Consider the following 14,687-nt stretch of genomic DNA (forward strand, 5'->3'; position numbering starts at 1 on the left):
CTTACTTGCCCCCAGGGGAATCTGCACTTCTGACATGTTTCCAAGAGAAAAGACAGAAAGAAGGGGCACGTAGTATCTGATACCTGGAAAAAGTGCCAGACCAGCCATTGTGGGGGTCTTCCCCACCTGGCTTGTACCAAAAACCACAGCCTCCATAATTCTGAATGGCTGAACAAGTCTATTTCCCTAAGTCCTTTTTTCTCCCTAATTCCAATGAATACTCACTAATGATTCAACTCTGAGTATAAGTTGATGTCCTAGAATAGGGAAGTTGGCAGAAAGAACATGGCCAAACAGATTTTTGTTAAAGTATCTGGGTCCTGGACCCCCAGCTTTGCCAACTAGCTGTCTGACCCTGTGGAGGTTTTGTCACCCTTTTAACAGCTGTCTTTCATAATCTGTAAAGAGAGAGAATATGAACCACATTATCTCTGAGACCCATTCCAACTCAAAGAGTCTGCAGTCTTCTGGTGTTATGTCATAGAGATATTGTAATGATCACCATCAAGTAAGAATATAAAAAGTATCTGCAGCTCCAGTCCATCCTCCATACTGTAGCCCAGTGAGCTTCCTAGTAACTAAATCTATAAATCTGATCATGTCACTCTCCTCTTTGGGAATTTCTGTTAACCCTCTTTTGTCCAAGCCTTACCACTCATTGTATGGTCTATGGACCAATTGCTCCTATATCACATGGAAGCCTGGTAGAAATGCAGAATCTCAGGCTCTTCCACATACAACTGAATCAGAACCCACATGTCCCCAGATGATTCTTTAGCACATTAAAGTCTGAGATGAGCTGGGCTAAAGAGGAAAGCCCAGGCTCCCTGGGACGGCATAGGAAGTCCTTTGCAGTCTACCTTTCCTGCCTCATTTCTGTTTTCACAAACACATTGTACCCTTTCTTCCCTTCCAGACTTTGTGCCTTTACAAATTCTCTTTTCTCTGCCTTTTTCCACCACCACGCTCTCCTTTATCTACTCCACTTGAACACTTTTACTTCTCTACCAAAACCAACCTCTGGTAATTCTTCTCCATTTCCCCTAAAAAGAGTTAGAGGATCCTTCCGCTGTGATCCACAGCACGCTGTGTGTACCTTTTTGCATTGCATCCTAATTATTTGTCTATAATAATTGTTACAATAACTTTTTCTTTTTTCCTTTTTGTCTTTTTTTTTTTACTGACCGGTAATGGGATCGCAACCCTCAGTGTTGTGCCTGTACCGGGGACCGGCAATGGGATCGCAACCCTCGGTGTTGCGTCTGCACCGTGCTCAGCCAGTGAGCGGGAACCGGTCTCCACATGGGATCCGAACCCTCGGCGGGAGCGCCGCTGCACTCCCAAGCGGCGCACTCTCCAGTGCGCCACCGGGCCGGCCCATTGTTACAATAACTTTTTGTTATGTGCCCACCTCTTCCAGCAGGCTTTGTGCTGCTTAGTCTTATTCAACAGGTATTTATTGAGTACCAGGCAATACTCAAGGACTGAGCATGTATCTTATTTATCTTTGTATCTTCAGTATCTAATGCAGTCGTAGTAAATTTTGTTATTTCATGAGTGAATATACTACAGGGATGAATAATGCCAATAGTCAAGAAAAAGGGGGAGAGGAAGCTAATGCCAATTGACTAAACACTGTGTGTCAGTCATCCTGCTGAGCATTTTCCTTTACATGTTCCAGTTTAATCTTGACAGCAACTCAGTGAGGGAGCTATTATCTCCATTTCTGCAGTTGAAGACACTGACATCCTAAAGGCTAGTGTACTTGCCCCAACCCACATAGCTGCAAAGGGAGATCTTTCGCTACCTCCCAACCCTTGCCTTCTTCTGCACTAGAATAAACGAGTTTTGCTTTCCATAGTTGTTTCAAGAAGTCACTTTTTCCTTTGGGCAAGTACATAGTCATAAGGACTGAAAGTGCATTTCAGATTGGCTAAAATGTCAAGAAAAGAGTTGTTTTCTTCCTCAAGTGGCCTTAGCCACATGGAAATCTTCAAACACTCTCTGGTAAAAACAAACCTGTTACCCCAGTCAGCAAGGGCCTGGCCTGCTGGATTCAGAGTCGCATAGACTATTGTCTCTGTCACAGTATTTGGGAGACTGAGTGATCCAGACTCACAGAATAGGACATTTTCTACCTCCAACAGAAAGGGCAGTTTAGTCCTGCATGCTTCTCTGCTGAAGGAGTTTTGAAATATCCAAGTGATTGTTTTGCCAAGAGCACACATACCTTCTGATTTTGAATGCTGAGAGTTATGTATAAAAGGCAAAAGTAAATGGAAGGTCAGATTTTCTGATATGCATGCCGCATCATGCCAGTTACAAAAGAGCCCGTTCTGCTGATGCTGTTTTCTCAAATAAAGTGGAAGTCTTTCATGGTGAGTCATGCACCAGAAGAGGGAACAAACAGCAATAGGGATTTCTCTCTGAAAAGCCACTTCAGAAAAATTCTATTATCCTTATACCTTAAGAGAAGAGTTGTGGAGTCTACATGCAGTTTCACAATTCACCCACTCTGGACCCCAATTTGTGTTAAAAATAAAATGAGTCCTCTTAAATAGTCTGAGTAAACTAAATGTCTAAGAATAGAAGATTAGCTAATTACTGTTCATCCATAAAATGGGATGTTGTGTAGCCTGTATAGTAATAGAATATCTAAAATGTAGGAAAATGTTCAATTTAGAATGCTAAGTGAAAAAATATTATAAAGGGCCGACCTGTGGCTCACTCGGGAGAGTGCGGTGCTGATAACACCAAGGCCACGGGTTTGGATCCCATATAGGGATGGCAGGTTGCTCACTGGGTGAACCTGGGGCTGACAACACCAAGTGAAGGGTTAAGATCCCCTTACCGGTCATCTTTAAAAAAAAAGAAAAAAGAAAAAATATTATAAAGCTATGTATGAGGGTACTTCAAAAAGTTTGGAGAATCATATTATCTTTAAATTCTATTTTTCCTTGGACTTTTAAAAGTACCCTCGTATAATATGGCTGTATTCATAGAAGAGGGGCGGGCTGTTAGCTCACTTGGTCAAGCGTGGTGCTGGTAATGCCAAAGTCACAGGCTCATCCTTGTACCAGCCAGCTGCCAAAAACAAACAAAAATACCCATATAAGAATATACTGTGTATCTATGAACAGAAAAATATCAAACTATAAGAGGAGTTATCTCCAGGGAGATTGATTGCAGGTGAGTTTTTTTTTTTTTCCTTTTTATTGAGTACACTTTCCAAAATAAACTCTATAGCTTCTGGAATAGAAAAAAAGTTAAGTAGTTTTATTTTAAAAAAAATCACGGATCCAAGACAAAGAATCTAAACACATGGGAATTGAAATTAAAATATTAAACCGAGGTTAGGTATGAGAATGACTACAGCAAGCGTGGAATGCGGTTCTGGAGCCACACTTTGCCCTGAGGTGGCCCAGTGGTTAGGTCTGCTCTCAGGGCTCACAGAGGGAGAATGCAGTGCAGCCTTTTCAAGTGAAATGACTTGTGTCACTCTCACTTCTGTGAGCACCAAGCCCCAGATGCCCAGCAGGTGGGGAGGAGATTAATCCAATCTCATTGTTCCCGTTCCCTCTAGTGACTTCCTGATCATTGATACAGCACCTCCCGTGATGAGCATAGACCTAGGTACCATGGGGAGGTAGAGTAGGGTAGGAAAAAAATTAAGGGAGCAAAGTCCCCAAAGAGAATTATAATCACATCGCCACCCTAACCTCATTTCGAGTGCCTCTGTGACAAATCTGGTAACAACTCTGGGTGATTTCACTGGGCGGGCCCACTGGTGACTGGAACTGCTGAGCATCTCTCTATCAAGGCCAGCAAATGTGCCCCTGCAGGGTCAGGCAGGGATCTGAAATGCCTGAGGTAGCTTGGGGGAGCATCCGGCCTCTAAAGGGGGTGGCCACTGCTCTTTCCAGCTGTATGGAAATGTAGCCCTGGCATTGTTAGATATTCTGGCTTTTCAAATAAAGTCTTGTTTGTTTGTTTTTGTTTTTTACCATGAAAAGAACTTTTAACATTGTGAAAGTCAAACAAAACACATTTAGAGGTCACCTCTTTTCAACCTAAGATCTCTCTAAGGGGATTTGGTAGTTTCAAAAGGCCATAAGTCCAAGGACATTTTCTGGGTGATTCTGCTACTGTCCCAGAAATCCTACCATTAGTGTAGGTTAGAGGCATTTTATAAGAAAAAACAAACTGTGCTTTCTCCTTTCTTGAAGGGGCAGATAATTTGTCATCCATTAGCACCCCTAACCTGAGTGAAGTTGTCAGATGAGGTAGCCTGTTATTCAGCATGGCTGCGGGGTGAGACAGAGGTGGGGTGGAAGCATAACCCCCTGAGGCCATCTAACGGTGTGAAGTCCACTGAGGAAAGAGAAGGAAGGAACCTTGAGCTTCACATACCAGCCTAGATCTGCCCAGGGGTGCAGACACCAGAATAGGGCCGACAAATAGCAGCTCTTAAGAATGTAGGAGGGAAGGAGGATCATAGGGTTTTGTCCTATTTATTCTTCCAGATCCAGCTCCTTGATGTCTCCTTCCCAGCCTCCCGAGTTGGAATTCATCAGTCCCTCTTCTGAACCCCCATACATTTAATTTTTTGACTCAGTCATAGCCTTAGTCATATTTCCCTCTCTATTTTAGTCAATGTCATAGTGAAATTTCAAAGCATCATGCAGGTGTGGTGATAAGCTGCTTGTAAAGGCATGGTGATTTCATCATCAGTGTGTGTTCCCGTATCACCATTCCGTAACCCAGCTTTTGCTAAGCACCCGTGCAGTGCCAGGCGCAGACTGGGGCAAGGAGGGGGCCATCATGGAGGGAGTTTGTCCTGCTCAGAGGCCTTATTACCTTATCACTGCATTAAAGCACACCTTTTCCCAAGTGCTAGGCTCAGCTCTGCTTGCTGTCTTCTCTCTGAGCCCATTGTGGGCTGTGATTGCCCATGCGTTCTTTGCTTTTAGTATCTCTCCCTTTAATCTCAGAGTCAGCCGTTTTCTATTCTATCTTTATTGTTCCTATTCCCTTTGACAAATACTACCCTGGGATGTCTTTGTTTCCTAGATGCATCAGGTTTTATTTTTGTCATTTAAGGAATACAATAAGTAAAGATGAAAAGAACATTCATAAGACTAAAATTAAATTAGGATTCTCTGGCCCCACTGACAAAAGTGCAAGTGGCAGCCAACTAGTACTTTGTGTTCTTGGCAATGCAACTGTAACCGTGGGTTCTACAACATTTAGCCTGGAGTTGCTGCACAACTGAATGCTGAGAGTTATGTATAAAAAGCAAAAGTAAATGGAAGGTAGATTTTCTGATATGCATGCAACATCATGCCAGTTACGAAAGAGCCCGTTCTGCTGATTCTGTCTTCTCAAATCATTATTGGTCAGTATGTGGATTATCTTGTGAATGAACAGGGAGTGAAGAATGTTTTTGGTAAGTCGCCTTTGGAGATTTCTCTGCATGTCTCTACTCAGTCCTCTGGGTTTCCACTCTCCGTCACCCATCCTCCCTGCCTGCATTTTGATTGAGGACAGATCATGTAATACAATTTGTGAGTCATTTTCTAGATTTTAAAATCAGTATAATTTTAAGGAAAAGAGCCCTCATCACCTTAAGCATCAGATTCTTACAAGATCAGAGTGCCTCAAATTGCAGAGTGCACGTAGATCACGTGGGCATCTTGTGAAAATGCAGATTCTGACAGGGTAGGTCTGTGTGGGACCTGGGATTCTGCATTTCTAACTCCCCCAGATGCCAGGGTTGCTGCTCTGTGGACCTTGCTTTGAGAGGCACAGTGACAGTAAAATTTCTTTCCAACTGTTAATACTCTTCAATGTAAAAGTAGCAAGCAGATGGGTTTAAGCCTTCATTCGTTGTCACTGATGAAATGATTCAAGCAGGCTGTCTAAAACTTAATTGCCTCTGGGGGAAAGTCTTATGATCTGATGTCCACATCCTGCTCCTAAGAATTTGTTCCTGAAATTGTTGATGTACCAATTAATGTATAACCTACTGACTTTAAGTGAAACAATGAGCTGTTTTTGAGAGTAACTGAGGCATGAAGTTTACTGCCTGTTCTGCATGTAGACATTTTTAACTTCTATGTTATAATCTGTAGTCAGTAATTGTAACTTTTGTATTTTGCCCACCAATAAAAATGAGACAATTCTGGTTTGAGGAGTCCCTTTTCCCTTTCCAAACTTTCCAGTAAAATCTCTCCAGCCTGTAAGAGACTTCAGGGGATCTCCCAACTCTGTTGACTTGTGTTTCCTGGGTTAATCCTCAAGCTCCCTTTTCAGTAACCCTTTATAAAATTACTTCCACTTTGTCAGCCTTGATTTTGGTCGACATCGCAAATATTAAGTGCTAAAATTTTTATTATTAAGATCAAATTGCGGCCGGCCCGGTGGTGCACTGCTACAGTGCGCCGCTTGGGAACGCGGCTGCACTCCCGCCGAGCATTTGGATCCCACATACAGACCGGCCTCTCACTGGCTGAGCGAGGTGCGGGCGCAGCGCTGAGGGTTGCGATCCCGTTGCCGGTCCTGGTCCGGTACGGGCGCGACACTGAGGGATTCAGAGCATCTCCCAACTCTGTTGACTTGTGTTTCCTGTGTTAATCCTCAAGCTCCCTTTTCATTAAGCCTTTTAAAATTACTTCCACCTTGTTAGCCTTGATTTTGGTCGACATCGCAAATATTAAGTTCTAAAATTTTTATTATTAAGATCAAATTGTCCTATTTCATAAGCCTAAGAAATGATTGTCCTTGCCATGTGGAAAATGTTCTCATTTAACCATGCCCCCAACCATCATTCTTCCCCCAAAAGGGCAAAAGATACTAGATAACTACTTTTTAAATAGTACTTATGATGAAGATTAAATGTAAAGCCTCTGTTGGAACTAACAGTGTTTTGCTCATATAAGTGAGGCTCACATGGCTGAGTGGAGAAATCACTAGATTTAGAAAAACAGAAACAGAAAAACAACCCAGGTATTATCTGGAGTAGGTTAAGAATTTCACAAACTGACTGAATGGATTTTTAATAAATAATAACAAAGAGCAGTGTACAGACCTTGGGATTAGCTAAATAATAATATTAAAAAGACTAAATATGCATTCTTTCCAATTTTTCCTGTGTCTTTTAGAGAAGTCAACTATTCGTTAATTGGTCAGTATGTGGATTATCTTGTGAATGAACAGGGAGTGAAGAATGTTTTTGGTAAGTCGCCTTTGGAGATTTCTCTGCATGTCTCTAACTCAGTCCTTAAAACTTAGATCTCATCTGGTTACTGGCTAAGAGGTCACACAGAGTCATTGTGTCTCAGATTTTATGGAGCCTGGCTAAGCTAACTAAAATTTGTGAACTTGTACACTCACCAATGTTAGACCTACAAAGCACCTCAAGAAATAATCTCATTTGGTGGTATGCCAACAGATTAAGTTTTTATTTTATCCCCATTTAGAGATGAAAATCTTTGACTCATGGGCTGGCCCCTGGCTTACTTGGGAGAGTGTGGTGCTGATAACACCAAGGCTTGGGTTTGGATCCCTATATGGGGATGGCCAGTTAGCTCACTTGGGAGAGCGTGGTGCTGACAACAGCAAGTCAAGGGTTAAGATCCCCTTACCGGTCATCTTTTTAAAAAAAAAATAAAAAGAGAGAGAAAGGAAATCTGTGACTCAGACATACTCTTTAGATTGTCCCAGGCTATTCAGCCAAGTAGTGGTAGAGTAACAACTAAACCCTATTAAGTACAAACTAAATCCTCTTTTTATCTTAAGAATGGGCTTTATTCCATCTTACCCTGACTTTTCAAATTGTGCATGGAAGAAGGACTAAATGCAGCACACAAAGAAGTCACAAGACTAGCAGTTACCCCACTTATTACAGAGACAGCAAAAGTAAAAAACATCAGACCTCAAACATTTTAAGCCTGAGAACTGTGCTTACCTGCGATTGAGCTGCCCCTGTGTGGTGTTCTGGGCTCCCAGCCCCTTGGATGTTCTCATTCTGAGGACACTACACCTTGGTCCTGAGCTACTGCTCTACGTACAGGGACCCCCACCTCCAAGCCCCTGAGCTGGAGGCACCATGGTCACAATCAGAGCACATTAAAACTTGAGAGAAAAGTTGTCCTATGCCACATGTCAAAACCAAGACCTGATTACAGAGCCACTCAGTGTGCCCCTACAGCTCCAAGCCATAGTGAAGAAGGCAGATACTCCTTAAGGGGCCACAGATCTCCCCTCAGTATAGGGAAGATGCAGGACATCTCTCTAGGACCGAAGTATACTTTAAATGTCTCAAATCCCCGAAGTAGTGATGAAAACACTCTTTCCGGCTCCCCTCCCCGTCCCGATCTCTCCTATTCCAACCCGGTGCCCAGTGCTTGGAGATTCAAAGGGCTGCCATCCACAGGAGGGCTCAGTAATGTATCCTGCTGACACTGGCATCTTTCTGTGATTCACCAAGAAATTGCTGTAGGAGAAGGGAAAGGGGAAAGAGGGTGAGTGTGGAAATCACACAGCTCTGCATTCATACCTAAATTATTTAGTGTTTCAGACCTCATGTTTTCATCTGTAAATGAGAAGAATAATTTCTACTTTGCTGGGTTGTGAGAATAAGTGAATGTGTAAAGAGCGCTTGGTATAAGAAATATAATATCGTAATATCGTTTGTGCTCACTTATGAAATATCATTAAAAATATGAGTTGTCTAGAGCACTACCACCGTGTCACTATAGACGGGGGTAGTTTTCGATGTGTAGTACACAAAAGCGCTCGCATCCGACTCTCCCCGATGACCTCCTTGTCACCCCAGTACTAGACGGTGTTGATTTTCCTGCCATCTGAGCCCAGATATGGGACTGGGTGGTGTGTTTGGAGATTGGCCTAAAATATGGGCAGTGATACTCTCTCCATGCAAAGTATTTGCTATTTGTCCCTGATGGACAGACTTGTAATTACAAGTCATAATTAACCATCTCACTGCTTTAGACAAGGTGAAGGTGGAAAAAGGACCAAGTCTGAAGTGAGACTGGAAATATGGCGTTTTCCCCTCTTGATTCTGTCCTCTGGTATTTCCCCAGGTCCCTTCCTTTTAGGCAGGGATTTCTGACTCTGCACATCTAGACTTGGGGTTGGAGGAGCAAAAGGTGTTTGGTGGTCCCACTGACTGACTCTTTGTTTGGAACAGTGAATGGCACAACAGGAGAAGGCCTGTCCCTGAGTGTCTCGGAACGTCGCCAGGTCGCAGAGGAGTGGGTGATGCAAGGGAAGAACAAGTGAGTGGCTGCCCAGGATAGAACACCCACCAGAGAGCTGTCGTGAGCGAGGCTCTTCCCAGATGACACAGCCTCCCTGATTTCTGGTCAGAGGCTAGGCTCGAGATCAGCTGGTGGGAAGATGAGCAGAGACCCTGGGGACCCTGGCACTTCAGTGAGGATCACATGTCTTTTCTGTGTAGAAGGGCAGCTGGAAGGCACACCTGGCTCCCAGAGGTTCCATCCGGAAACTGCACCTGCACTAAAAAGATCACCATTAACAAAAAATAAAAATAAAAAATAACTATTAGCCCTTCTAATTAGACCAATTTTAAATAGATCACTGGAGAGCATAATAGTCTTGAGTTTGAGATTAATAAGGCATTAACCAGCTGTTAAAAACAGCACAGACTGCATAGTACAGCCCTTCTTTGTTCCTCTAAACTTCAAGGGATGCAGCAATGTATCCTCTTTTGCAGGTTAGATCAGGTGGTGATTCATGTAGGAGCACTGAGCTTGAAGGAGTCACTGGAACTGGTATGTATGCAGATCCAGCCAGGAAAGACCACTCCTGGGGCCTCCAATTTTATGCTGAAGTTAAAATCAATACTATATATGCTATGTGGTGTATGCTATGCTGAAAGAGATAAGGTGTGGGATCTCAGAGACTCACTGTCTAGTGAACTGAACCATAAAGGCAGGGCCGTACCCCAAGATGATGACTACTGTAGAGAGGAGACCTTCCTCCAGGGAAAGAAAGGATGGGTGCAGATGTAGCAAAGCATGCAGGTAAGCAGCAAAACTTGGGCCAACTTCAGTTTTCTCTGGGAAGTAGAAGACAAGGCCATCTACAGGACACAAAGGGGATGGAAGATAGGGTAAGGGCTTGAAGAGGTCAATGTGAAATGGATGCCCTGGAGGACAGGAGAGAGCTGAAACACAAAAGAATTGCCCAGTGGTGCTGAAAACCAACTTAAGTTGTATGTCCTAAATTTGTCATACCACCATTCCACACAGTTGTTGAAATTTTTTTCTAGGTACACTCTTCAGCCAGAACATAGGAATAAAAGTACAGGCAATTGGATTGCTCTAGGTTTAGGGATTAGCAAGTTAGGTGGAGCAAAAGGCAAGGAAGAAAAAAGTTAAAGTTGTTGGGAGAAATGAAGATAACATGGTGGTTTTTGAGGCCTGGGTGAAATGGTTAAGAAATGAAAGCACAAAGATGTTTAAATGTTTATCAGAAGGCCCAGTGCCTGCACTGCTACAAATTAACTCACATTTCCAGAATTTAGATATTCTAACTCCCAAGATTATAATGACTTGATCTAGCCCAACATATTCTTGATGAGTTTTGTGTGATTGTTTTACTTGTTATTTAGATTTAGAAATGGGATTATAATATAAACTTGCAAAATGGGAATTCAGTGGTTTTAGGCAAGCTGTAAGGGAAGACATTTTACTAGACTTAAACCTGGAATCAAAACTTGGGGACTTGATTTAATATTCTTACACTTGATTTGCTCTTCTTTCAAAAGATCTTTCAGCTAAGGTAGGATGGTGTAGGGAATCATTTTTTCTTATCTTTTCAATTGCTTTATTTTCCAATGTTTAATATAAATTTTAAAACATTGTCATGACATGAAAGACAGTGTCATCCATTGGAATGAATACTAGAATAGTATGGAGATAATCTTGGAATGGAGATAGTCCCCTGGCATAGGGACAATCTCCTGGTATAGGTATCATCTTGCCAAAGAGACAATAATATTGGCATCTGCTTAGCCATAACTCTGTTGGATAATGCTGGAATGGGCACTACCATCAATTCTCTCTTGGGTGTTTCCTTTTTCCTTGCTTTCAACCAAAGTTACCCTTATGCTCTTTTTCTAAACAGAGTACTAAACAAATGATTAAAATATATCACATTCTAATTCTGTGTTAATGAAATTATACCCGGTGTGTTGGTTGGTCCTTGGGCCATAACCCAATCTTCTCTTTTTGTCTAGTTTGCTTCTGCAAAAAGTTATGTCTTTTAGATATAGATATTGTGAGTTCAAGTCTCAGAGGGAAGCCTTTTTCCCCTTTCAGGTGGTGGGGCATGTTCTGAGTCCTGCTATGTGCCCAGCACCATGACTGACCTGTCCACAAAGGTAAACAAGGTCTGATCCTACCCTCAGGAAACTCTAGTTGGAGGATAGTAACTGTACACCATACCTAAGGTCTAGATACTCTTATCTGAGATAGATAAAAAATGTTAGGAGGGCCCAGCTAGCAGAAATGTTAATTTTTTTCTGAGTGCTCGCAAGCGGTGCACTCTCCAGTGTGCCACCAGGCCGGCCCAAAATATATCACATTCTAATCCTGTGTTAATGACATTATATCCAGTGTGTTGGTTGGTCCCTGGGCCATACCCCAATCTTCTCTTTTTGTCTAGTTTGCTTCTGCAAAAAGTTATGTCTTTTAGATATAGATATTATGAATTCAAGTCTCAGAGGGAAGCCTTTTTCCCCTTTCAGGTAGTGGGGCATGTTCTGAGTCGTGCTATGTGCCCAGCACCATGACTGACCTGTACACAAAGGTAAACAAGGTCTGATCCTACCCTCAGGAAACTCTAGTTGGAGGATAGTAACTGTACACCATACCTAAGGTCTAGATACTCTTATCTAAGATAGATAAAAAATATTAGGAGGGCCCAGCTAGCAGAAATGTTAATTTTTTTCTGAGGGAATTTGAGAAAACATCAGAAGCATGGTACAAAGTATCTTCTGTGATGTGTATAATTGTTTTCTTCTTCTCAGCCTTTCTCAACTGCCTTCCCAATCTGTAATATAAATTTGAAAATATGACTGTCATGTCATTGGACAGAAAAGACAGTATCATCTAGTGGGATAAACAGTAGAAGAGAAATTACATCTGCAGGTTTGTCTGTTAACAGTTATAACTTATCAAAATGAACCACTCATGTCTCCTTAGCAAGATTTTTTGTACTTACAAAATACGAAGAAATATAAGATTGAGTGCACAGCTCTACTTTGCAACCTGGTATTTTTCCTGGTAATGAATTTATTATTAAATGTGGCTAATTTTTCCACTCCTCAGTGGTGTATCAGTTGGCAAATTTGAAGCATTTGTTGCTGAACTCCATTATCTAAGCCGTAGGTGACTATAATAAATCACTTACTCCATTACGGTCTTCTTTCTTCCTTTAAAGGCCCAACATGCAGCACAAATAGGAGCTGATGGCATTGCTGTCATTGCACCTTTCTTTTTCAAGCCCTGGAACAAAGGTGAGTAGATAGGTCTAAATGCACAGTGTCTCACATGGTCTAGTTCTTCTTGCCTCCATCCAAAATGGTTATATTGAATTCATGAAAGTGAAGCCCTACAGACTGGAGGCATGAAATTGCAACAGAACAGTGGTTCTCTAGAATATCTGCTCTCCCTGAGTCCATAAAGGAGACTGCATACAAGTGCTTCAATTCTTTTGCCCAATAACCTAATCAGGTCATCCATCAAACCCCTGGTCGATATCAGTAGGTGCCTGTGTTTGGGTCAAATGTCCCCTCCTGGTGCAATCAGTTGCACTGGGTGCCAAAGTCACATGGCAAAGCGTGGAACCATTTTTCTCAAAAGAGAGGAGTAAAAGTGATGGGCATTTTGAAACTACATGTTCTTTTCAAGGTTGAGTGTGATGAATTTGAGGATATTTCACAGAAATATCCATTGTCCAAATTATCAAAGCATTGCTTTCTCCTTCTCTATGGCTTTCTCTATGGAAACTATTTATGGTGTCCAAGTATACCGAGTCTTTTTAATCCTTTTTGATGATTAAAAAACGATATCTAAATTTTAAAAGGACAAAAACAGGCACGATGTTATTTCCATACATGATTAAATAAATCCATAACTAAATGTATAATAGGTCAAAATCATCATGAAATATCACCTGTTGTTGGTGATATGAAAACATAGTTGTTAATGTAGATAAGTAATTTAAATATTGCTAATTTGGGAGTTTAGAATGAACATTTTAAATGTTTTTTTCACATGGTTTTACAGATTTTTACATGAATATTTTTCCTAGGAGATGAACAGAGGGAAAAATAATTATACATAATAATTTTATAAAAAATACTTGTCATAGACCAAATTCATCATCACGGTATCCAGATGAAGTACCTAAAATTCTTTTTCCCACTATTCAGTGGTGTCCAAAGTATAAGCAATTCTGCTGGATTTATTTGTCATCTGCAGTAATGGTGCAGTTGAAGCTCACTCTGGGTGATGTAGGAAATCCCACTTCCTCCGTAAACCAGAGTGTGCTCTCCTCTGATATTTTTGGATTTCTCCCAAAAGGGAAAAGTAGAAACTCTGGTTGTATTTTTGTGAGATGTGCCATTACCCTTATAACTTCCCTCTTGAAGCAGGTGTTGTCTTTTTTGTTGGAGAATTTTCTCAGTTACAACTTTATTACTCTGATCCTAATACAAGGTCTCTGTTGATTACTGGCCACACTTAGCGCTTCCGGGGTAAGAGGACAAGAGCCCTACCTGATGGGCTTCTGGTTAAGACTATTTCATTATCTTCTCTTAATATTTGGGAAGATTTGCACCATTTTTTGATAGTTTAGTATGGTAGGAAAGTGATCATCTTATTTCAGCCTTTCTGTGGAAAGGAAAATAAAACTTTGAATACAGTCTTGCAAAGACATTGCAGTGACAACATCAGGGATGGTAAGAGTGGTCAAGAATTTTCAGCTTCCAGGAGAGTTCCAGTCAAGATGGCAGAATAGACGGTCCCCAGTGTCACTCTCTCCCACAAATCAACAAATTAACAACTATAAAAATGGAACATCAGCCAAGCTGGGGCCGCTGGAGTTCAGGTGAAGAGGAGGAGAGACCTATGGAACTCATGAAGGCTGGAGAAGTCATGATGATAGAAAGAAAAAACTGCTCTCAGCGTTTCAGTCTGCAGCTGCTTTAATGCTGGAGTGCATAGAGCAGGAGCTGGCAGAAGCCACTGCTGTGCCCTTTAGATGGAGTTACTTGGAGACGAAAAGGGAGAAGAGGACTTTGGTGGCCCCCAGGACACCAAGACCAGTAATAGGATTCCCGTGGACCCATGCAGGAGCGAGGAGCCAGAACAGCTGAAAAAGGGGAGCCATTCAGAGGCCAGTGAGTCAACGCAAGGGACCAGCACAGGGCCTGTCCCATGGGAAGTGTTTGGAGTATGGGCAGTGGGGGAGACGGGCCCACCAGGAGAAAACTGGGATACAGCAAGGACAGCCAGTCTGCCCCCCAATCAGTGAAGGACCACTCAGAGGAGACTGGTCAGGAATGCAGAGTTGTATGGAGTGCAGTTTGATGAAAAAGCTCAGGCGCAGACTGGATTTTCTATACAACCCAGGTA

The 14,687-nt window shown here is 42.1% G+C and overlaps 1 protein-coding gene across 1 annotated transcript in view; it reads left to right on the top strand.

Annotated features, from left to right (window-relative positions):
* NPL (N-acetylneuraminate pyruvate lyase (dihydrodipicolinate synthase)) overlaps positions 1–14,687 on the top strand; it is a gene marked incomplete at its 3' end in the record, with an annotated part of 33,596 nt that overhangs the window by 5,530 nt on the left and 13,379 nt on the right. The window contains exons 3-6 of the mRNA XM_008563162.1: positions 7,161–7,234; positions 9,212–9,299; positions 9,758–9,815; positions 12,490–12,565. Coding sequence (XP_008561384.1) covers positions 7,161–7,234; positions 9,212–9,299; positions 9,758–9,815; positions 12,490–12,565 — 296 coding nt within the window. The remainder of the gene's footprint in view (positions 1–7,160; positions 7,235–9,211; positions 9,300–9,757; positions 9,816–12,489; positions 12,566–14,687) is intronic.

Source organism: Galeopterus variegatus, unplaced genomic scaffold (assembly GCF_000696425.1).
Source record: "Galeopterus variegatus unplaced genomic scaffold, G_variegatus-3.0.2 Scaffold12718, whole genome shotgun sequence".
NCBI classification, from domain to species: domain Eukaryota; kingdom Metazoa; phylum Chordata; class Mammalia; order Dermoptera; family Cynocephalidae; genus Galeopterus; species Galeopterus variegatus.